Source organism: Nerophis ophidion, linkage group LG11 (genome assembly GCF_033978795.1).
Source record: "Nerophis ophidion isolate RoL-2023_Sa linkage group LG11, RoL_Noph_v1.0, whole genome shotgun sequence".
NCBI classification, from domain to species: Eukaryota; Metazoa; Chordata; class Actinopteri; order Syngnathiformes; family Syngnathidae; genus Nerophis; species Nerophis ophidion.
Genome location: NC_084621.1, coordinates 19214022 through 19240510, shown reverse-complemented (window position 1 = coordinate 19240510; position 26489 = coordinate 19214022). Strand labels below are relative to the sequence as shown.

Below are 26489 nucleotides of genomic sequence, written 5' to 3'. Positions count from 1 at the left end.
GTCAACGGGTAGATCTGAATTTTATTTATAGATATTTTAGAATTGAAAACTAAATTTAAAAAAATATATTTAACTTGTTTGTAAGACTTTAATGACTGAGACCCATTTGGATCCCTGACACCTTTAGTGTCATTTTTTTAAACCATCCTTGTTAAAATAAATGTTCTAAAAATATTAAAAGCATTGTTCTTCTGAATTATTGATCTATTTGATGTTCAAATTAGTTAAAATCAAACATTCCACTTTAAATATTTTTTTGTGGGGTAAAATTATACACATTTTTAATTTTTGCCATAAAAAACAGGTTTTTCTTTGTCCAATAAAAAAATGTGTGGAAAAAAAACTTTACGTCAACAGATAGATTTGAAGTTGACTTCTAGATATTTCAGCGTTTAAACTAAATCTGACTTGTTTTTTTAAAACTTTAATGACTGGGACCCATTTGGGTCCCCGGGACCTTAAACATTGAGCAAAACTGAGGGGAGCCCTAAAGAATACAGTAGATATAGTATTGCTTTTTAAAATGAAAACAAATAAAGTATTGTTGACACTTTTTGGATGTTTCATCACTAGTATATTGGACTTGTTAGCCACCTCTTACTCGCTGTATTTTACGACTTAGAATGCATAAAAAAGATGTACTGTATGTTCTTGTCTTACATGGAGATTGTGAATGTGGGCAAAGTTCCCCCAAAAGTGCTGTTGAATCAATCAATCAAAGTTTATTTATATAGCCCTAAATCAGGAGTGTCTCAAAGGGCTGCACAAGCTACAAGGAATCATTAGTCGACCCTCAGTGAGCGTGACTCTCATATTTGGATCTGATTGTGTACTTGACAGTATGGACGCGTTAGCACACACATTAGGAACCTTTGCCCACCTAGTGGTCTGCCCAGTCGGGGAAGACCCCCCCCCTCCTGGTGGTCCTCCACGGGAACGTCCATCATTCAAGTTCTGAGGGAGAGACTTCTGATGTTCCTCTGAGTCTTTGCTCAGCAGCTGCAGGTGGAGTCTGTGTCGTAAACACAGAATAACACTCAGTAAAGGTTTGGGAACTGAGGAGACACATTTTTGAAGTGGAATTCTTTCCCATTCTTGCTTGGATGTACAGCTTAAGTTGTTCAACAGTCTCCTGCTTCATATTTTAGCCTTCACGCATTTTCAATGTCTAGACTACAGGCAGGCCAGTCTAGTACGATTACTCTTTTACTATGAAGCTTGGCATCGTCTCGCTGAAATAAGCAGGGGTGTCCATGATAACAACATATGTTGCTCCAAAAGCTATATGTACCTTTCAGCATTAATGGTGCCTTCACGGATGTGTAAGTTACCCATGCCTTGGCCACTAATACACCCCCATCCCATCACACATGTTCCCTTTTACACTTTCACCCTAGAACAATCCGGATGGTTCTTTTCCTCTTTGGTCCGGAAGACACAACGTCTAGTTTCCAAAAACAATTTGAAACGTGGACTCATCAGACCACAGAACACTTTTCCACTTTGCATCAGTCCATCTTAGATGAGCTCGGGCCCAGGGAAGCCTGCTGCGTTTCTGGGTATTGTTGATAAATGTCTGTGGCTTTGCATAGTCGAGTTGTAACTTGCACTTACAGATGTAGCGACCAACTGTAGTTGCTGACAGTGGTTTTCTGAAGTGTTCCTGAGCCCGTGTGGTGATGTCCTTTACACACTGATGTGGCTTTTTGATACCTGAGGGATCCAAGGTGCTTAATATCATGGCTTACGTGCAGTGATTTCTCCACATTCTCTGAACCTTTTGATGATATTACGGAGTATAGATGGTGAATCCCTAAATTCCTCTCAATAGCAGCTTGAGAAATGTTGTTCTTAAACAATTTGCTCAGGCATTTGTTGACAAAGTGGTGACCCTCTTCCCCTCCTTGTTTGTGAACAAGTGAGCATTTCATGGAAGCTGTTTTTTTACCCGATCATGGCACCCACCTGTTCCCAATTAGCCATGTTCATCTTTTCACATGTTCACCGATGAGCGTTCCTCAACTTTCTCAGTCTTTTTTGCCACGTGTGCCAACTTTTTTGAAACATGTCGCAGGCATCAAAATTCCAAATGAGCTCATATTTGCAAAAAATAACAAAAGTTTAACAGAACGAATTTAAATATCTTGTTTTTGCAGTCTATTCAATTAAATATACGTTGAAAAGGATTTGCAAATCTTTGTATTCTCCTTTTATTTACCATTTGCGACCCCAAAAGGGACAAGCGGTAGAAAATGGATGGATGGATGGACAACTTGTAAATAAAGTACACCAGCTGTTTGATCGTAATGTGCGCCTGAGTTGAAAATTGTATCAAAACATTCGGAGGCGTTGAAATCGCCATGTAAAATCGCTAATGCTAATCAGAAGCAAGTGTATGGCATATCCAATGTAAATTAGCATGGAGCTAGCGCATGTTTAAAAAAGCGAAGCCTTACTTTTGAGGGCTTTCTTGGCTTGGGAAAAGGACAACATTACTTAGAGGCGAGTCCAATACAAACACACCTGTTTGCCCGCCAGATGCTTAAGCCGGTGACGGGACGTGCGACCAAGGTCTTGAAATAAGGTACTCTTCGCTCGGATCACTAACTGCAGACACTTGCTGCCAAAGCATGTTATTTTAAAGGAATTAAAGATGGCTTTGATTGAATTGTTAGTGAGGGTTATTTGAGGCGCTAATTAGGAAGATCTGGTCCAAGGTGAGCAGTTATGCACCTACCGGATTATCCCGCCTTTCAAAACCTTCTCCTCCTTCGGACGCTCCCTCTGTGAGTCGCTCTTCTCTATCGGACGAGGCCGTAGCGCTGAAATCACACGCAGGATGAGCACAGGTGGCCAAAGTTTCAAAACAACATTAGAAAAAAACAACATAAAAAGGGGACTAAAAGAGCCCACAGGTGAGATGTAAGGAGGACACGTTGCAATGTTGAGGCTAATAACACAACAAACAAGAAAACTTATAATCAATATATTGATCGGAAATTGATCTAAAGATTGAAACCCGGAAAGTAAAAATAAGATATTTTTATATATGACTTATTTTAACATGTTTATGAGTGGGACCCTTTTGGATCCCTGAGACCTTAAGTGTGTCATTTGACGGTAAAAATGTTTTAAATATATATATATATATATATATATATATATATATATATTATTTTTTTTTTTTTTATTTATTTTATTTTACACTTTTATGAGTGGGACCCATTTCGATCCCTGAAACCTTTAGTGTGATTTTTTTTTTTAAACTGTCATTGCGCAAAAAATAATACTGCATTAAAACTATGTAAAAAAAAAAAAGAGGAAAAATACTGCATATTTTGTGTTTTTCCTCCTGAAAAATAGGATTTTGACATAAAAAAGTAAAAGTTTTCAGATAGATCTGAACTTGACATATATATATATATATATATATATATATATAAATATATATATATATATATATATATATATATATATATTCAAACATTGAAAGAACAAATATATATATATATATATATATATATATTATTATTATTATAACATGTTTATGAGTGGGACCCTTTTGGATCCCCGAGACCTTTAGTGTGTTGTTTGACGGTAAAAAAAAAAAAGAAATGTTTTATTTTATTTTAAGACTTTTATGAGTGGGACTCTTTTGGATCTCCAAAACTTTTGGTGTGTGTGTGGTTTTTTTTTAACTGTCATTGCTCAAAAAATAATAATGCATTAAAATCAATGTTTTTTAATTAATTTATTTATTAGTTATACAATTATATTTATGTCAAAATCCTCTTTTTTAATATATGAAATATGCATTTTTCCCCCCCTTAATTTTTTACGTAGGTTAATAACTAATAAATAAATAAATTTAAAAAAACATTGATTTTAATGCATTATTATTTTTTGAGCAATGACAGTTAAAAAAAAAACACACACTAGATTTTTTAATTTTATTTTAAAAAAAAATATATATATATATATATATATATTTTTTTTTTTTAAATAAAATTAAAAAATCTAAATTAAATAAAATCTAAATTTGATCTCCAGATTCAAACATGGGAGAAAAATAAATGTGTGTGTATATATATATATATATATATATATATATATATATATATATATACATATGTGTGTATATACATATGTACACACACAACACTAATGGTTTCTAATGTTGTAAAAATGTGTAGAATAAATATTACATTTCAATTTCTGTCAACAAAGATTTGCTTCAGCCTGCTACACATAGTCATTTTGATAGTAGGCTAATAAAGACACTTATATTATGTGTTGTATTCATTATAACACTTATATACGACTTTTAAAGTAATTTTGATAGTAGGCTAATATAGACACTTACATCATGTGTTGCCTTCATTATAACACTTATATAAGACATTTAAAGTCATTTTGATAGGAGGCTAATATAGACACTTACATCATGTGTTGTATTCATTATAACACTAAAATAAGACTTTTACAGTCATTTTGATAGTAGGCTAATATAGACACTTACATCATGTGTTGCCTTCATTATAAAACTTATATAAGACATTTAAAGTAATTTTGATAGTAGGCTAATATAGACACTTACATCATGTGTTGCCTTCATTATAACACTTATAAAAGACATTTAAAGTCATTTTGATAGTAGGCTAATATAGCTAATATAAACACTTACATCATGTGTTGTCTTCATTATAACACTTATACGAGACATTTAAAGTCATTTTGATAGTAGGCTAATATAGCTAATATAGCTAATATAAATACTTACATCATGTGTTGCCTTCATTAATAACACTTTTATAAGACTTTTAAAATCATTTTGATAGTAGGCTAATAGACACATCATGTGTTGCCTTCATTATAACACTTATATAAGACTAAATCATTTTGATAGTAGGCTATTATAGCTAAAATAGACACTTACATCATGTGTTGTCTTCTTTATAACACTTATATAAGACATTTAAAGTCATTTTGATAGTAGGCTAATATAGCTAATATAGACACATCATGTTTTGTCTTCATTATAACACTTAAATAAGACTTTTAAAGTCATTTTGATAGTAGGCTGATATAGACACATCATGTGTTGCCTTCATTATAACACTTCTATAAGGCTTTTAAAGTAATTTTGATAGTAGGCTAATATAGACACTTACATCATGTTTTGCCTTGATTACAACACTTGTATAATAATTTCGAAGTCATTTTGATAGTAGGCTAATACAGACACTTACATCATGTGTTGTCGTCTTTATAACACTTATGTAAGACTTTTAGAGTCATTTTAATAGTAGGCTAATATAGACACTTACATCATGTGTTGTCTTCATTATAACACTTATACTACTTTTAAAGTTATTTTGATAATAGGCTAATATAGACATATGTGTTGTTTTCATTAAAACACTTATATAAGACTTTTAAATTCACTTTGATAGCAGGTAAATATAACTAATTAGAGAGCTAATTGTCTTCTTTATAAGATTTATATACGGTTTTTCCTTTTTTGTTGCTCCAGACAGATTAGTTTTTTGTATTTTTGGTTTGAATATGGCTGTTTCAACATTTTGTGTTGCCAACCCCTGCCCTACGGTTATAGTAAACGTTGTTCTGGTTTTGACAGTGAAAAATATGAAAACAGCTGCCTTTTTTCAGTGGAAAAAGTTTGTGCGTCCCTGGTCCAGAGAGAGCGGGAGAGAGACTGGGGAGGTCCAGCTGCAGAAGATGCCCGGGAGTGCACGCGGTTCCAGAGAGTGAGGAGAAGAATGTGGGAGAAGACTTGTGCTTACGCTTTCAGGATGAAGAACAGACCTGTTTGCAGCCTCCTCCGCAACGCGCTGCCATTCCGGGGATGCTTGTGCTGAGTCAGCGCCGTGCGTGTCCACATGGTCCTGATCCAGATGTGCAGCAGGTGGATCCTCTCCTCGGTCTACATGCCTTTCTTCTCACCAAGCAGGACCGCAAAGACAGAAGGCGTCACTTTTTTAAAATGCTATTATCAAAACAACTAAACATAAAAAGGGCAAACAGGTGGAATGTAATTAGACAACATCTTGACTCCAATAACACTAAACTGACTTTTGTCTTTAAAACTGTCATTGCTCCACAAATAATAATGAATCAAAATCGATGTTGTTGTGAAATATTGACCTATTCAACAACTTCACATCAAATATTTTCCTTTGAATTTTTTTGGAGGGGACATATTGCACATTTTGGGGCCAATAAAAAGGTTTTCATTGACAAAAAGAAAAAAGAAAAACATGAAAAAAATTATTAAAAACCTATCGTCGACAAATACATCTGAAGTTGATCAGGAGACTTAAGTGTCGAAACGTAAAAAAAAAGAAAAATGTATTACTTATTTTTGACACTTTTTCATAAGTGGGACCCTTTTGGATCCACCAATATTTTAGTGGCATTTTTCTTTAAAAATGTCTTTGTTAAAAAGAAATAAAGAATACAAATCAATGTTATGAATTATTGACATATTAAAGTTAAAAAAAACAAATGTATGACTTATTTCTGACACTTTTTAATGAATGAGACCATTTTGAACCCCACAAAATTTTACTGGCTTTTTTCTTTAAAACCGTTCAAAAAATAATAATGAATCAAAATCAATGTTGTTATGAAGTATTGACTTTTTTTTTTTATGTATTACTTTTTTTGACACATTTTTTTAATGAATGAGATTCTTTTGGATCCCACACAATTTTCGTGGCATTTTTCTTTAAAATTGTCACCCAAAAAAATCTATGTTATGAGTTACTGAAAAAAAAAAAAAAATTAAAATGACTTCACATCAAATATTCACTTAAAAAAATTCTGGGAGAAAAAAATTGCATATTTTGTGTATTTGCCATGTAAAAAAAAAAAGTTTATTTTACAAAAAAAAGCATAAAATTCAAATTTAAAAAAGATATAAAAAAATAATAAAAATTTAGATATAATTGACGACTATATCTGAAGTTTATCGAGAGACTTAAGTTACACTTAAGTAAGAGACTTACAAAAATATGTACTTTTGAAACTTTTATGAGTGGGACCCTTTTGGATCCCCAAGAATTTTAGCTGGACTTTTTAAAAATTTTAAAACAAAAAAAAATGGGAAAAGAATAAAGAATTGAAATTTATGTTAATGAGTTACTGACCTAAAAAAAAATTAATTAAAATGACTTCACATCAAATATTTCATTTTAAAATAATCTGTGAGAAAATATTGCATATTTTGTGTCTTTGCCGTATAAAAAACAAAGTTTATTTGACAAAAAAAGCATAATATTAAAATTTGAAAAAATATAAAAAATTATTAAAACTTAATTGACGGATATAACTGAAGTTTATCGAGAGACTTAAGTTACAGTTAAGTAAGAGACTTAAAAAAATATGTACTTTTGAAACTTTTATGAGCGGGAACCTTTTGGATCCCTAAGAATTTTAGCTGGACTTTTTTTAAATTTTAAAACAAAAAAATTGGAAAAAGAATAAGGAATTGAAATTTATGTTATGAATTATTGACCTAAAAAAAACTAATTAAAATGACTTCACATCAAATATTTCACTTTAAAATTTTCTGTGAGAAAATATTGCATATTTTGTGTCTTTGCCATATAAAAAACTAAGTTTATTCGACAATGAAAGCATAAAATAATAATAATAATAATAATAAAAGTTTAATTGACGGATATATCTGAAGTTTATCGAGAGACTTAAGTTACAGTTAAGTAATAGACTTAAAAAAATATGTACTTTTGAAACTTTTATGAGTGGGACCCTTTTGGATCCCTAAGAATTTTAGCTGGACTTTTTTAAAATTTTAAAACAAAAAAAAAATGGAAAAAGAATAAAGAATTGAAATTTATGTTATTATTTACGGACCTAAAAAAAACTAATTAAAATGACTTCACATTAAATATTTCGCTTTAAAATTTTCTGGGAGAAAAAATTGCATATTTTGTGTCTGTTTCATATAAAAACAAAGTTTATTTGACAAACAAAGCATAAAATATATATTTTTTTAAAGATATAAAAAAAGAAAAAAAACTTATATTTAATTGACGACTATATCTGAAGTTTATCAAGAGACTTAAGTTACTGTTAAGTAAGAGACTTTAAAATAATGTACTTTTGAAACTTTTACGAGTGGGACCCTTTTGGATCCCCAAGAGTTTTAGCTGGACTTTTTTTTTTTTTTTTAAACAAAAAAATGGAAAAAGAATAAAGAATTTAAATCTATGTTATGAGTTACTGACCTAAAAAAAACAAATTAAAATGACTTCACATCAAATATTTCACTTTAAAATTTTCTGGGAGAAAATATTGCATATTTTGTGTCCTTGCCATGTAAAAAACAAAGTTTATTTGACAAAAAAAGCATAAAATAAAAATCAAAAAATATACAAATAATTATTAAAACTTAATTGACGGATATATCTGAAGTTTATCGAGAGACTTAAGTTACAGTTAAGTAAGAGACTTTAAAAAAATATGTACTTTTGAAACTTTTACAAGTGGGACCCTTTTGGATGCCCAAGAATTTTAACTGGACTTCTTTTTTTATTTTAAAACAAAAAAATGGAAAAAGAATAAAGAATTGAAATCAATGTTATGAGTTACTGACCTAAAAAAAACTAATTAAAATGACTTCACATCAAATATTTCACTTTAAAATTTTCTGGGAGAAAAAATTGCATATTTTATGTCTTTGCCATATAAAAACAAAATTTATTTGACAAAAAAAGCATGAATTAAAATTTTTTAAAAGATATGAAAAAAGAAAAAAAACTTATATTTAATTGACGACTATATCTGAAGTTTATCAAGAGACTTAAGTTACTGTTAAGTAAGAGACTTTAAAATAATGTACTTTTGAAACTTTTACGAGTGGGACCCTTTTGGATCCCAAAGAATTTTAGCTGGCCTTTTTTTTTTTTTTTTTAAACAAAAAAATGGAAAAAGAATAAAGAATTTAAATCTATGTTATGAGTTACTGACCTAAAAAAAACAAATTAAAATGACTTCACATCAAATATTTCACTTTAAAATTTTCTGTGAGAAAATATTGCATATTTTGTGTCTTTGCCATATGAAAAACAAAGTTTATTTGACAAAAAAAGCATAAAATAAAAATTAAAAAATATATAAAAAATAAAAGTTTAATTGACGGATATATCTGAAGTTTATCGAGAGACTTCAGTTACAGTTAAGTAGAAGACTTAAAAAATATACAATTTTGAAACTTTTATGAGTGGGACCCTTTTGGATCCCTATGAATTTTAGCTGGACTTTTTTAATATTTTAAAACAAAAAAAATGGAAAAAAAGACTAAAGAATTGAAATTTATGTTATGAGTTACTGACCTAAAAAAAAAAAATTAAAATGACTTCACATCAAATATTTCACTTTAAAATTTTCTGGAAGAAAAAATTGCATATTTTGTGTCTTTGCCATATAAAAACAAAAGCATAACATTTTTAAAAAGATATAAAAAAAGAATAAAAACTTATATATAATTGACGACTGTATCTGAAGTTTATCGAGAGACTTAAGTTACAGTTAAGTAAGAGACTTTAAAAAATATGTACTTTTGAAACTTTTACAAGGGGGACCCTTTTGGATCCCTAAGAATTTTAGCTGGACTTTTTTTAAATTTTAAAACAAAAAAAATGGAAAAAGAATAAAGAATTGAAATTTATGTTATTATTTACGGACCTAAAAAAACAAATTAAAATGACTTCACATCAAATATTTCACTTAAAATTTTTCTGGGAGAAAAAAATTACATATCTTGTGTCTTTGCCATGTAAAAACAAAGTTTATTTGACAAAAGAAACATAAAACACATTTTTTAAAAAGATATAAAAAAAGAATAAAAACTTATATACAATTGACGACTATATCTGCAGTTTATCGAGAGACTTAAGTTACAGTTAATTAAGAGACTTAAAAAAATATTTACTTTTGAAACTTTTACAAGTGGGACCTTTTTGGATCCCCAAGAATTTTAGCTGGACTTTTTTTTTTTTTTTCAAACAAAATAAAAACTTATATATAATTGACGACTATATCTGATGTGTATCGAGAGACTTAAGTTACAGTTAAGTAAGAGACTTAAAAAATATGTACTTTTGAAACTTTTACAAGTGGGACCCTTTTGGATCCCCAAGAATTTTAGCTGGACTTTTTTTTTAAATTTCAAAACAAAAAAATGGAAAAAGAATAAAGATTTGAAATCTATATTATGAGTTACTGACCTAAAAAAAACAAGTTAAAATGACTTCATATCAAATATTCCATCCATCCATTTTCTACCGCTTATTCCCTTTGGGGCCACGGGGGGCGCTGGTGCCTATCTCAGCTACAATCAGGCGGAAGGCGGGGTACACCCTCGACAAGGGTTCACATCAAATATTCCACTTGGAAATTTTCTGGGAGTAAAAATTGCATTATTTGTGGCATATATAAAAGAGTTTTGACAAAAGTGGTATAAAACATAAAAATTAATTAATAAAAAGAAGTAAATATTGACAGACAGACCTAGCTTGATCCAGAAATGTAAGCATTGAATAAAAAATCCATGAAATAAATGAATAAACATCTTATTTTGAACATATGTGTGACTCACACCCTTTTGGGGACCAACTATGAGAAATGTAAATATGGTTATGGTTTTGCAAAAGTTGTGGTAAGGGTCCCGGCTCACCTTCTACTTCCCCCTGCCCTCCAAAGGGGGGAGCCAGAGATTGTCCGGTGGAGCCAAAGACGCGGTCGGTCCTGCTGCGGCGGTCCCAGACGCGGGTCCCCTGGTAGGCGAAGTACTGGATCCTGTGTCTGGGCAGCGCCAGCTCGGCCGTGTAGTCGCAGTCGCACGGCTTGACGTCCCAGTTGAAGTCGGCGAAGGGGCGCTCCAGCACCCCCAGGAAGCGGTCGGTGTAGCCCACCAGGAAGTGCGAGGCGTCCACAGAGGGGTCCCACTGGATGCGAGAGATGATGTCGTCAGCGGTGCGCATGCGAGGCTTTTTCTCCGCCTCCTTTTTATCATTTCTGTTGCTGTTTGCCTTCTTCTTCCTTTGCTTCTCTTCCTGCGGTTCTGCCTCCAGCCCCGGAGCAGTTGCAGCCCCTTCTATGGGGGCCCTAGGTTAAAGAGACACACAGGAAGTGGAACATTACACTTCCTGTATACACAGGTGTATCCAAACAACGACCTGTGATAATAAACATCAAAGTTCACATCAGGGCACATTCTTGAAAAATACTATGATACAAGTTAAGAGCAGTAACACACATCTGCCATGCAGGCAGTTCTTTTTTTTTCCAACTTAAAAGCGAGAATAAAAACGTGTAATTGACGGATGGATGGGAAATTGATCGAGAAAATTACGTCGAAAGTCTAAATAATATGTGACTTACTTTTTGGCACTTTTGTGAGTAGGGGCTTTTTGGGGTGCCTGAGACATCAAAATCAATGTTGTTATGAATAATTGACATATTTAAGACTTAATTACTTCACATTGAATATTCCACTTGGAATTTATTTTTTGGAGGAAAATATTGCATCGTTTGGGTTTTTGCCATAAAAAACAGGGTTCTTTTGACAAAACCGGCACTATATATATATATATATCTATATATATACTATTTTATTTATATATATATATACATATATATATATATATATATATATATAAATAAAATAGTATATATATAGATATATATATATACATATATATATATATTTATATAAATATACACACTATTATATATACGTATACATATACATGTATATGTACATATATACACACACATATATATATATATACATACATATATGTATGTATATACATACACATATATATGTGTATGTACATAGATACATACACACATATATATACATAGGGGCGGCGTGGCGCAGTGGGAGAGTGGCCGTGCGCAACCCGAGCGTCCCTGGTTCAATTCCCACTTAGTACCACCCTCGTCACGTCCGTTGTGTCCTGAGCAAGACACTTCACCCTTGCTCCTGATGGGTGCTGGTTGGCGCCTTGCATGGCAGCTCCCTCCATCAGTGTGTGAATGTGTGTGTGAATGGGTAAATGTGGAAGTAGTGTCAAAGCGCTTTGAGTACCTTGAAGGTAGAAAAGCGCTATACAAGTACAACCCATTTATCATTTTATTTATTTATACGTAAATATATTTACACATATATACGTATATATGTATAAATATATATACATACATATGTGTATATATATACATATATATATACACACATATGAAATACATATATGAAATGATATTAAATAGGATATATATATATTATATATATATATCTATATGGATATGTATATATACACACACATATAAATATATATACATATACTGTATATATATACACACACACATATTATATATGTATGTATATATATATATACTGTATATATATATATATTTTTTTTATATATATATATATATAAATACATATATATATGTATGCACACATATATAAGTATGTATGTATTGTTCAAACAATAATAATCAATTAAAAAAAAATCAATGTTGTGATGAATTATTGACATATTTGAGGATCCTATTAATTCATACCAATATTCCATTTTTAAATCATTTTGGGGGAACAATAATAATACATATTTGGAGTTTTTGCCATAAAAATCAGGGTTTTCTTTGACAAAAAGGGCAAAATATATTCTTAAAAATGTAAACTTTATCTTAACGGACAGATGTGGACTCCGCCCGTAGTTAGATATTTTAGTATTGTTTTGTTAAGACTTGTTTTTAGCACTTTCATGACTCTTTTAGGTCAGCAAAAATTGAGGGGAGCTGCAATGGTTAAAAAAATGTTGGGTGTGAATTTGACGAGATGTTTCCACATCACACTAAATGTGTGTCCGAGATCTTACCCTGAGCTGCAGGGGACTTCACACACCAGCTGGACGGACTTGTGAGACAAACGACACCGGAGACCGAAATGACACTTCCCCTTCAAAAAGAAGGGGCAGAGCTGGACTCCCTCCTCACCTGTCAGAACCACAAGAGTAGAGAGCGGAGGTCAACGGATTTGGGAGGACTTCTCCGTCAAATGTTTTTCCCAGAGGGGGGAATAACAGAGAGGAAGGCAAGCGGCCACATGTTAGCAGGAGCCGCGGGCTAATCCTGTCCTGAGCTTGAACTTGGAGGCGGAGGAAAACGGGGAATCTAGGCCAGGGTCTGCAACCTGCAGCTCTGTGGCTACCTGGCCGATTCAGAAGCACGAGAGACGGCCAAAATGTTGAGTCTCGTGATGCACAGAAAGGCAGGAAGCACCGGATTTTCCCGACTATAAGGCGCACTTAAAATATTTTTTTTATTCCCAAAACTCGACAGTACGCCTTATAACCCGGTGCGAGGATTCATTCTGGTTCTCCTTACCGACCTCGAAGCACTTTTATTTGGTACATGGCGTACTGACAAGTGCGACCTTCTACCAGTAGATGGCAGTCACACATGAGAGATACGTGTAGACTCCACTATTATGGCAATATGTGTGGTGTTCGGGTCTGTGGGACCCGTTTTCATTTTTTATTAAAAGAAAAATGATACAATAAATTTAATTTTTGAAGCTGAGACTCACTGACTTTGGCTCATTTTCTGTGAAGAACATATATCAGAATACATATTTAATGACCACACACCATACACACCCCCGACCCCCAGACACATTACTATTACATAGATGTAAGGTTCTGTGTACCCACATCCCCCTTCCACACACACACACACGCATGCACGCACGCACGCATGCACGCACACACACACACACACACACACACACACACACACACACACACACACACACACACACACAGCAGGCCTAGACAGGAGGAGGACAGAGTATAGGTACACAGAACATCAGAGAGTCAAATGTGCGAGAAAATGAGAGCAGACAGTGTTGACAAACAATGTTGCAACCTTTTACACGCACGCACCCTCCCCCACACACGCACGCACGCACACACACACACACACACACACACACACACAGCAGGCCTAGACAGGAGGAGGACAGAGTGTAGGTACACAGAACATCAGAGAGTCAAATGTGCGAGAAAATGAGAGCAGACAGTGTTGACAAACAATGTTGCAACCTTCTACACGCACGCACCCCCCCCCCCCAACACACACACACACACACACGCACACACGCACACACGCACACACACACCTAGACAGGAAGAGGACAGAGTGTAGGTACACAGAACATCATAGGGTCAAATGTGTGAGAAAATGAGAGCAGACAGTGTTGACAAACAATGTTGCAACCTTTTACACGCACACACACACACACACACACACACACACACACACACACACACACACACACACACACACACACAGGAGGAGGACAGAGTGTAGGTACACAGAACATTAGAGGCTCAAATGTGCAAGAAAATGAGAGCAGACCGTGTTGACAAACAATGTTGCATCCTTTTACACGCACCCACCCCCACACATCCACACACCCACACGCACATACGCACACACACGCACAGCAAAACAGGCCCAGAGCATAATACTACCACCACCATGCTTGTCGTTAGGAATTTTGTTCCTGGGATTAAAGGCCTCCCCTTTTCTCCTCCAAACATATTGCTTGGTATTATGGCCAAACAGCTCCATTTTTGTTTCATCTGACATCACATGGACAAAGATGAGACCTTCTAGAGGAAATTTCTGTGGAATTTGTTTGAAATTTGGTGGAGGAAGAATTATGGTGTGGGGTTATTTTTCAGGAGTTGGGCTTGGCCCCTTAGTTCCAGTGAAAGGAACTTTGAATGCTCCAGGATACCCAAACATTTTGGACAATTCCATGCTCCCAGCATTTTGGGAACAGTTTGGAGCAGTGCACAAAGCAAGGTCCATAAAGACATGGATTACAGAGTCTGGTGTGGATGAACTTGACTGGCCTGCACAGAGTCTTGACCTGAACCCGATAGAACAGCTTTGGGATTAATTAGAACGGAGACTGAGAACCAGGCCTTCTCCACCGCTTTTGGAAGAATGGTGGAAAATTGCTATAAGCACACTCTGCAACCTTGTGGACAGCCTTCCCAGAAGAGTTGAAGTTGTAATAGCTGCAAAAGGTCATATTAAACCCTATGAGTTAGGAATGGGATGGCACTTCTAGTACCGTAACAGCGTTGCCGTTCTGTCTCCCTGTGGAATGTTTGTCTAATCTTGAAGGGGTTTGTGCTGAAATTTAAATGTTGACAGTAAAGTTCTTTCCCCGTCTTCCTTCCCTCCACTAATTACGCATGTTGCTATTAGTATCCTCCCTTTTAGGAGGCCAGAGTCCTCCCAGATTCTTTAGTTCTGCAATGAGAGGTGACCGGAGCTGCAGTTTAACAATCTATTCAACAGAGCAGGAGCAAGTACAAACAACAGAGACACCAGCGCTGGAGAGAGAGACAGAGAGAGAGAGAGAGAGAGGGAGAGAGAGAGAGAGAGAGAGAGAGAGAGAGAGAGAGAGAGAGAGAGTAAGGGTGGAGCTGTCAAGAGGTCCAAGCAATCTCTCTAATGGCTGCCTGTCTGCATTTTTGTCTCTTCCACGTTGCCACGCCTCGGCATGAATGCAAACGAAACTTAAGAATTTAAAGGGAAACTTAACGGGTGTGCTACGCACGCACACACATTGTCCTCCATCGCTTTCTCTGCAGACTGGTGTCTCATGACACCATTAACACCATGGCACCATGACACCATTAACACCCGGAATGAATGTTGTGGAAGCAAGCCATCGAAATGCACAAGGCGAACTAGAATGCTGAACGGATGAAATGAAAGTTGGAACGGTTCGAATCGGACGAGAAATGTGGAATATGGAGAGGTTTCAATATTGCCCATTCGTATGCAATGGGTAAAAATTCCTGGTAATTTCCTGTTAATGTGGGAATTTTACAAACCATACTGGATTTAATGTGCAAGAAGAGTAAAGTGTGTAGAAGTTGGAACAATTTGAATCGGACGAGAAATGTGGAATATGGAGAGGTTTCAACATTGCCCATTCGTTTGCAATGGGTAAAAATTCCTGGTAATTTCCTGTTAATGTGGGAATTTTACAAACCATACTGGATTTAATGTGCAAGAAGAGTGAAGTGTGTAGAAGTTGGAACAATTTGAATCGGACGAGAAATGTGGAATATGGAGAGGTTTCAACATTGCCCATTCGTTTGCAATGGGTAAAAATTCCTGGTAATTTCCTGTTAATGTGGGAATTTTACAAACAATACTGGATTTAATGTGCAAGAAGAGTGAAGTGTGTAGAAGTTGGAACAATTCGAATCGGATGATAAATGTGGAATATGGAGAGGTTTCAACCTTGCCCATTCGTTTGCAATGGGTAAAAATTCCTGATAATTTCCTGTTAATGTGGGAATTTTACAAACCATACTGGATTTAAAGTGCAAGAAGAGTGAAGTGTGTAGAAGTTGGAATGGTTCGAATCGGACGAGAAATGTGGAATATGGAGAGGTTTCAACATTGCCCATTCGTTTGCAATGGGTAAAAAGTCCTGGTAATTTCCTGTTAATGTGGGAATTTTACAAACCATACTGGATATAATGTGAAAGAAGAGTGAAGTGTGTAGAAGTTGGAACAATTCGAATCGGATGAGAAATGTGGAATATGGAGAGGTTTCAACATTGCCCATTCGTTTGCAATGGGTAAAAATTCCTGGTAATTTACGGTTAATGTGGGAATTTTACAAACCATACTGGATTTAATGTGCAAGAAGAGTGAAGTGTGTAGAAGTTGGAATGGTTCGAATCGGACGAGAAATGTGGAATATGGAGAGGTTTCAACATTGCCCCTTCGTTTGCAATGGGTAAAAATTCCTGATAATTTCCTGTTAATGTGGGAATTTTACAAACCATACTGGATTTAATGTGCAAGAAGAGTGAAGTGTGTAGAAGTTGGAACAATTCGAATCGGACGAGAAATGTGGAATATGGAGAGGTTTCAACATTGCCCATTCGTTTGCAATGGGTAAAAATTCCTGGTAATTTACGGTTAATGTGGGAATTTTACAAACCATACTGGATTTAATGTGCAAGAAGAGTGAAGTGTGTAGAAGTTGGAACAATTCGAATCGGATGAGAAATGTGGAATATGGAGAGGTTTCAACATTGCCCATTCGTTTCCAATGGGTAAAAATTCCTGGTAATTTCCTGTTAATGTGGGAATTTTACAAACCATACTGGATTTAATGTGCAAGAAGAGTGAAGTGTGTAGAAGTTGGAACAATTCGAATCGGATGAGAAATGTGGAATATGGAGAGGTTTCAACATTGCCCATTCGTTTGCAATGGGTAAAAATTCCTGGTAATTTACGGTCAATGTGGGAATTTTACAAACCATACTGGAATTAATGTGCAAGAAGAGTGAAGTGTGTAGAAGTTGGAATGGTTCGAATCGGACGAGAAATGTGGAATATGGAGAGGTTTCAACATTGCCCCTTCGTTTGCAATGGGTAAAAATTCCTGATAATTTCCTGTTAATGTGGGAATTTTACAAACCATACTGGATTTAATGTGCAAGAAGAGTGAAGTGTGTAGAAGTTGGAACAATTCGAATCGGATGAGAAATGTGGAATATGGAGAGGTTTCAACATTGCCCATTCGTTTGCAATGGGTAAAAATTCCTGGTAATTTCCTGTTAATGTGGGAATTTTACAAACCATACTGGATTTAATGTGCAAGAAGAGTGAAGTGTGTAGAAGTTGGAACAATTCGAATCGGATGAGAAATGTGGAATATGGAGAGGTTTCAACATTGCCCATTCGTTTCCAATGGGTAAAAATTCCTGGTAATTTCCTGTTAATGTGGGAATTTTACAAACCATACTGGATTTAATGTGCAAGAAGAGTGAAGTGTCTAGAAGTTGGAACAATTCGAATCGGATGAGAAATGTGGAATATGGAGAGGTTTCAACATTGCCCATTCGTTTGCAATGGGTAAAAATTCCTGGTAATTTACGGTCAATGTGGGAATTTTACAAACCATACTGGAATTAATGTGCAAGAAGAGTGAAGTGTGTAGAAGTTGGAATGGTTCGAATCGGACGAGAAATGTGGAATATGGAGAGGTTTCAACATTGCCCCTTCGTTTGCAATGGGTAAAAATTCCTGATAATTTCCTGTTAATGTGGGAATTTTACAAACCATACTGGATTTAATGTGCAAGAAGAGTGAAGTGTGTAGAAGTTGGAACAATTCGAATCGGATGAGAAATGTGGAATATGGAGAGGTTTCAACATTGCCCATTCGTTTGCAATGGGTAAAAATTCCTGGTAATTTCCTGTTAATGTGGGAATTTTACAAACCATACTGGATTTAATGTGCAAGAAGAGTGAAGTGTGTAGAAGTTGGAACAATTCGAATCGGATGAGAAATGTGGAATATGGAGAGGTTTCAACATTGCCCATTCGTTTGCAATGGGTAAAAATTCCTGGTAATTTACGGTCAATGTGGGAATTTTACAAACCATACTGGAATTAATGTGCAAGAAGAGTGAAGTGTGTAAAAGTTGAAACAATTTGAATCGGATGAAAAATGTGGAATATAAAGAGGTTTCCATATTGCCCATTGGTTTGCAATGGGTAAAACTTCCTGGTAATTTACGGTTAATACAGGAATATTCCAAACTATATTGGCTTTATTGTGCAGGAAGAGTGGAGTGGGTGGATGGTGGAACGGTTTGAATCGGACGAGAAATGTGCAATATGTAGAGGTTTCTATATAGCCCACTCGTTTGAAATGGGTAAAAATTCCTGGTAGAGCCGGGTAATTCGGGAATTTTCCAAACCATATTGGATTTAATTTACGGGAATAGTGGAGTGTGTGGATGTTGGAACGGTTTGAATCAGATGACAAATGTGGAATGTGAATTGGTTTCTATATTGCCCATTTGTTTGCAATGGGTAAAAATTCCTGGTAATTTCGGGTTATAAGGGGATTTTCCAAACCATATTGGATTTAATGTGCAAAAAGAGTGGAGTGTGTAACTGGTGGAACTATTTGAATCGAGTGATAAATGTGGGAGTTGTAGAGTTTTGAAAATGTCTATTCATTTGGTCGGGAATTTCCGAGAAATTTGGAATTTCAAGAAAACTTGGAATTATTTAAAATGTAGGTAATATCACAAGTGATCTAGATGATATGAACGGGTTGGTGTTGGAATTTTTTGAACCGGTCGAAAAATGTTGATATACTAACACTTCGTAATTGAAAATTGGTATTTCGGAATTCTTGACATTTCCGGATAACTGGAAATCTGTACAAAAAAAAAGGTAAATAGGTACCTTTGATGTTCCAACTAAGTGGAATGTTTTGATGGTGAAATTGTGGGAAGGGGTTGAAAAATGCACAACGGAAGCTAAAAGCACAAAGGGTGGAAATAGGGATTTGGAAAACCAATAATTCTGGAAATTCCTGGAATTTTTTTAACTTGGAAAAATATCGTTTGAATGTCCAAGAGGATTGGAATGTGTGGATGGTGGAACAGTTCAAATCTGGTGAGAAATGTGGGACATGAAGAGGTTTGTATATTGCCCATTGATTTGTAGTAGGTAAAAATTCCTGGTAATTTTGGTTAATACGGGAATTTTAGATCCGAGAAATATGTTGGCTTGAATGTGTAGCGAGAGTGGAGTGTGTGGATGGTGGATTAGTCCGAATCGGGTGATTAATGTGGGATTTGTAAAACTTTGAAAATTAATTTCCTGGAAACTTGGGAATTTCGGGAAAACTGGGAAACTTTAAAAATGTAGGTAATATCACAATTTTCCTAGATATTATTAGTAAGTTTGGTGTCAAATGTTTTTGAATTGGTAGAGAAATGTTGACATAGTAAAACTTTTTAATTGAGAAATGGTATTTTGGAATTCCTGAAATTTTGGAAAAATTTAAAATTTGTACAAAAAAAAAGGTAAATAGGTACCTTTGATGTTCCAACTAAGTGGAATGTTTTGATGGTGAAATGGTGGGAATAGGTTGAAAAATGTACAACGAGAAGCTAAAAGCAGAAAGGGTGGAAATAGGGCTTTGGAAAACCAATAATTCTGGAAATTCCTGGAATTTTTTTAACTTGGAAAAAGATCGTTTGAATGTCCAAGAGGATTGGAATGTGTGGATGGTGGAACAGTTCAAATCAGGTGAGAAATGTGGGACATGAAGAGGTTTGTATATTGTCATAGATTTGCCGTAGGTAAAAATTCCTGGTAATTTTGGGTAATACGGGAATTTTCCGACCCGAGAAATATGTTGGCTTCAATGTGTAGCAAGAGTGGAGTGTGTGGATGGTGGATTAGTCCGAATCGGGTGATTAATGTGGGATTTGTAAAACTTTGAAAGTTAATTTCCTGGAAACTTGGGAATTTCGGGAAAACTGGGAAACTTTAAAAATGTAGATAATATCACAATTGTCCTAGATAATATTAGTAAGTTTGGTGTCAAACGTTTTTGAATTGGTCAAGAAATGTTGACATAGTAATACTTTGTAATTGAGGAATGGTATTTTGGAATTCCTGAAATCTTGGAAAAATAGGAAATTTGTACAAAAAAAAGGTAAATAGGTACCTTAGATGTTCCAACTAAGTGGAATGTTTTGATGGTGAAATGGTGGGAATAGGTTGAAAAATGTACAACGAGAAGCTAAAACCACAAAGGGTGGAAATAGGGCTTTGGAAAACCAATAATTCTGGAAATTCCTGGAATTTTTTTTACTTGTAAAAATATAGTTTGAATGTCCAAGAGGATTGGAATGTGTGGATGGTGGAACAGTTCAAATCAGGTGAGAAATGTGGGATGTGAAGAGGTTTGTATATTGTCATAGATTTGCAGTAGGTAAAAATTCCTGGTGATTTAGGGTAATACGGGAATTTTTGATCCGAGAAATATGTTGGCTTGAATGTGTAGCGAGAGTGGAGTGTGTGGATGGTGAATTAGTTCGAATCGGGTAATAAATGTGGGATTTGTAAAACTTTGAAAATGTATTTCCTGGAAACTTGGGAATTTCGGGAAAACCGGGAAACTTTAAAAATGTAGATAATATCACAATTGTCCTGGATAATGTTGGTAAGTTTGGTGTCAAACGTTTTTGAATTGGTCAAGAAATCAAGAAATGTTGACGTAGTAACACTTTGTAATTGAGGAATGGTATTTTGGAATTCCTGAAATTTTGGAAAAATAGGAAATTTGTACAAAAAAAAAGGTAAATAGGTACCTTTGATGTTCCAACTAAGTGGAATGTTTTGATGGTGAAATGGTGGGAATAGGTTGAAAAATGTACAACGAGAAGCTAAAAGCACAAAGGGTGGAAATAGGGCTTTGGAAAACCAATAATTCTGGAAATTCCTGGAATTTTTTTTTACTTGTAAAAATATAGTTTGAATGTCCAAGAGGATTGGAATCTGTGGATGGTGGAACAGTTCAAATCAGGTGAGAAATGTGGGACATGAAGAGTTTTGTATATTGTCATAGATTTGCAGTAGTTAAAAATTCCTGGCAATTTAGGGTAATACGGGAATTTTTGATACGAGAAATATGTTGGCTTGAATGTGTAGCAGGAGTGGAGTGTGTGGATGCTGGGTTAGTTTGAATCGGGTAATAAATGTGGGATTTGTAAAACTTTGAAAATGTATTTCCTGAAAACTTGGGAATTTCGGGAAAACCGGGAAACTTTAAAAATGTAGATAATATCACAATTGTCCTGGATAATGTTAGTAAGTTTGGTGTCAAATGTTTTTGAATTGGTCAAGACATGTTGACGTAGTAACACTTTGTAATTGAGGAATGGTATTTTGGAATTCCTGAAATATTGGAAAAATAGGACATTTTTACAAAAAAAAGGTAAATAGGTACCTTTGATGTTCCAAGTAAGTGGAATGTTTTGATGGTGAAATGGTGGGAATAGGTTGAAAAATGTACAACGAGAAGCTAAAACCACAAAGGGTGGAAATAGGGCTTTGGAAAACCAATAATTCTGGAAATTCCTGGAATTTTTTTTAACTTGGAAAAAGATCGTTTGAATGTCCAAGAGGATTGGAATGTGTGGATGGTGGAACAGTTCAAATCAGGTGAGAAATGTGGGACATGAAGAGGTTTGTATATTGTCATAGATTTGCAGTAGGTAAAAATTCCTGGTAATTTTGGGTAATACGGGAATTTTACGACCCGAGAAATATGTTGGCTTGAATGTGTAGCGAGAGTGGAGTGTGTGGATGGTGGATTAGTCCGAATCGGGTGATTAATGTGGGATTTGTAAAACTTTGAAAAAAAAATTCCTGGAAACTTGGGAATTTCGGGAAAACTGGGAAACTTTAAAAATGTAGGTAATATCACAATTGTCCTAGATAATATAAGTAAGTTTGGTGTCAAACGTTTTTGAATTGGTCAAGAAATATTGACATAGTAACACTTTGTAATTGAGGAATGGTATTTTGGAATTCCTGAAATTTTGGAAAAATAGGAAATTTGTACAAAAAAAAGGTAAATGGGTACCTTTGATGTTCCAACTAAGTGGAATGTTTTGATGGTGAAATGGTGGGAATAGGTTGAAAAATGTACAACGAGAAGCTAAAAGCACAAAGGGTGGAAATAGGGCTTCGGAATACCAATAATTCTGGAAATTATTGGAATTAAAAAATAAATAAATGGTAGTTTGAATGTCCAGTGTGAGTGGAGTGTGAGGATGTTGGAACAGTTCAAACTCGGTGAGAAATGTGAGAATTGTGCAAGTTTGAAATTCGGGCTCATTTATTTTCAATGGAGAAAATACATGTCGGAATCCCAAAGAAGAGAAGTGACACACAGCTGAAAGAAATTATTAATAAGCTGCAGAATGAATGGAACATTAGTAATGTCTACATGCCGGAGAGGCTTTGGCGGAATTGTTCTGGAGAAAGTATGAAAACATGTCTTATCTCTCCCGTGGGATTGACACATGCGGCGGATACATCTTGGACTTTCCGTAAGCCCTGAGTCACTTCCGAGAGTGTTATCAGACACTAAAGTGCTATCTGCGGCCCCGCGCTGTCCACTGAGATGACAACATAGCGTTTCTTTGAACACCTCGCAACAGATGAAAGTGATGGATTGTGTAAAGATGTGCGGTACACAAGCTACTTGGAAAATGTAGTAAACTAAACTACAAGTTAATCTCCATTAAATGAAGCTAATCTACAAGTTACTCTCCATTAAATGTAGCTAATCTACAAGTTACTCTCCATTAAATGTAGCTAATCTACAAGTTACTTTCCATTAAATGTAACAAAGCTACAAGTTACTCTCCATTAAATGTAACTAAGCTATAAGTTACTCTCCATTAAATGTAGCTAATTTACAAGTTACTCTCCATTAAATGTAGCTAAGATACAAGTTACTCTCCATTAAATGTAGCTAAGATACAAGTTACTCTCCATTAAATGTAGCTAAGATACAAGTTACTCTCCATTAAATGTAGCTAAGTTACCAGTTACTCTCCATTAAATATAGTTAAGCTACAAGTTACTCTCCATTAAATATAGTTAAGCTACAAGTTACTCTCCATTAAATGTAGCTAAGATACAAGTTACTCTCCATTAAATGTAGCTAAATTACAAGTTACTCTCTATTAAATGTAGCTAAACTACAAGTTACTCTCCATTAAATGTTGCTAAGCTACAAGTTACTCTCCCTTAATTGTAACTAAGATACAAGTTACCCCCCGTTAAATGCAGCTAAGTTACAGTTTACTCTCAATTAAACGTAACCAAGCTACAGGTTACTCTGCATTAAATGTAGCTAATCTACAAATTACTCTCCAATTAATGTAGCTAAGCTACAAGTTACTTTCCATTAAATGTTGCTAAGCTACAAGTTACTCTCAATTAAATGTAGCTAAGTTACAAGTTACTCTCCAATTAATGTAGCTAAGCTACAAGTTACTCTCAATTAAATGTAGCAAAGTTACAAGGTACTCTCCAATAAATGTAACTAAGCTACAAGTTACTCTCTATTAAATGTAGCTAAACTACAAGTTACTCTCCATTAAATGTAGCTAAGTTACAAGTTACTCTCCAATAAATGTAGCTAAGCTACAAGTTACTCTCTATTAAATGTAGCTAAGCTACAATTTACTCTCCATTAAATGTAACTAAGATAAAAGTTACTCCCTGTTAAATGCAGCTAAATTACAGATCACTCTCAATTAAATGTAACTAAGCTACGGGTTACTCTGCATTAAATGTCGCTAAGCTACAAGCTACTCTCCATTAAATGTAGCTAAGCTACAAGTTACTCTCCATTAAATGTAGGTAAGCTACAAGTTACTCTCCATTAAATGTAGCTAAGATACAAGTTACCCTCCACTAAATGTAGCTAAGTTACAAGTTACTCTCCATTAAATGCTGCTAAGCTACAAGTTACTCTCTATTAAATGTAGCTAAGATACAATTTACTGTCCATTAAATGTAACTAAGATACAAGTTACTCCCCGTTAAATGCAGCTAAATTACAGATTACTCTCAATTAAATGTAACTAAGCTACGGGTTACTCTGCATTAAATGTCGCTAAGCTACAAGTTACTCTCCATTAAATGTAGCTAAGTTACCAGTTACTATCCATTAAATGTAGCTAAGCTACAAGTTACTCTCCATTAAATGTAGGTAAGCTACAAGTTACTCTCCATTAAATGTAGCTAAGATACAAGTTACTCTCCACTAAATGTAGCTAAGTTACAAGTTACTCTCCATTAAATGTTGCTAAGATACAAGTTACTCCCCATTAAATGTAGCTAAGTTACCAGTTACTCTCCATTAAATGTAGCTAAGCTACAAGTTACTCTCCATTAAATGTAGCTAAGCTACAAGTTACTCTCCATTAAATGTAGCTGAGCTACAAGTAACTCTACATTAAAAGCAGGTAAGTTACAAGTTACTCTCCATTAATTGTAGCTAAATTACAAATTACTCTCCGTGAAATGTAGCTAAACTACAAGTTACCCTCCATTAAATGTAACTAATCTAAAAGTTACTTTCCATTAAATGTAGCTAAATTACAAGTTACTCTCCATTAAATGTAGCTAATCTGCAAATTACTCTCCATTAAATGCAACTAAGCTAAATGTTACTCTTCATTAAATGTAGCTAAGTTCCAAGTTACTCTCCATTAAATGTAACTAAGCTACAACTTACTCTCCAACAAATGTAGCTAAGCTAATTACAAGCTACTCTCCATTAATTGTAACAAGACTACAAGTTACATTCATTTAAATGTAGCTAAATTACAAGTTACTCTCCATTACATGTAGCTAAGCTGCAAGTTGCTCTCCATAAGGTAAATAACAACATTTCTCAACCAGCAATTGCAAGGAATTAAGGGATTTCACCATCTACGCTCCGTAATATCGTCAAAAGGTTGAGAGAATGTGGAGAAATCACTGCACATAAGCCATAAAATAACACACCTTGGATCCCTCAGGCGCTACTGCATCAAAAAGCCACATCAGTGTGTAAAGGATATCACCACATGGGCTCAGGAACGCTTCAGAAAACCACTGTCAGTAACTACAGTTCATCACTACATCTGTAAATGCAAGTTAAAATCATCTGTGGTCCCCTCCAAGGTTTCTCGTTGTCATCATATTGGGTTGAGTTTTTCCTTGCCCTGATGTAGGATCTATATATAATCTATATATGTATAATGTAAGCAACACACAAACTCAACAAAGCAAACAAAGTTCAAAGTGGATTATTTACCTGTTTGGGCCTCTGGCGCGTCCACCAGGGCAGCATCGCCTGTGTCTGACTCCGAGGACGCCATGCTGAGAGAGTAGAGTCGTTTAAAAGACTTTTTATTGCACTTTTTAACACTTTTTGTTTAGTATGACTGAATGTATGACGACGTGAAACTGACACGCCTCGTGCTCAAAGTGTCAATACAATTAACTTGACATCTAAACGAGGACGCCACACAAGACGTTAAACTTTTCATAAAAAGAGCGTAATAAAGTAAAACAACAATTAAAACGGATTTATTTTGTTTTTAAAAACGTGTCTGTGACAGAGTAGCATTTCTGGTTTGACTCACCCTTGCCCCGGGTTTGTTGTGTTGCGGTGGATTGTGGGTAATGTAGTATTAAGCCTGTCTGTTGTACGAGACATGAGTAGAAACAATTAAAACGTTAATAAGCACTTACTTTGAATTATGAGTTTGATTGTTTTGTCATTGTAACCTTGTTATTTTTTTCCTTAATATATGATATATAATATTAGATAATAATGATTAAAACATATACAAAATCAGTACAAAACAACGCCAGGGGATTATGAACTCAATAATTGTAGCTGAGATAGGCGCCAGCGCCCCCCGCGACCCCGAAAGGGAATAAGCGGTAGAAAATGGATGGATGGGTAACTAAAATAGAATGCAAAATAAAGCCATAGGC

General features: G+C 34.9%; 1 protein-coding gene across 2 annotated transcripts; it reads right to left on the bottom strand.

Moving 5' to 3' along the window:
- Positions 1-702: 702 nt before the first annotated feature.
- leng9 (leukocyte receptor cluster (LRC) member 9) lies at positions 703-26220 on the bottom strand. Of its 2 annotated transcripts, XM_061915287.1 has the most exons (8): positions 26132-26220; positions 25801-25865; positions 12933-13050; positions 11076-11151; positions 10721-10991; positions 5827-5956; positions 2738-2822; positions 703-1012 (listed from the first exon to the last, which is right to left on the bottom strand). In XM_061915287.1, exons 1-8 carry the CDS (start codon positions 26203-26205, stop codon positions 944-946), a joined length of 888 nt encoding a protein of 295 aa, XP_061771271.1. In that variant the 5' UTR covers positions 26206-26220; the 3' UTR covers positions 703-943. The 2 variants fall into 2 exon arrangements, with proteins under 2 accessions (XP_061771271.1, XP_061771270.1); XM_061915286.1 differs by having other exon boundaries at positions 10721-11151.
- Between the last annotated feature and the right edge of the window lie 269 nt (positions 26221-26489).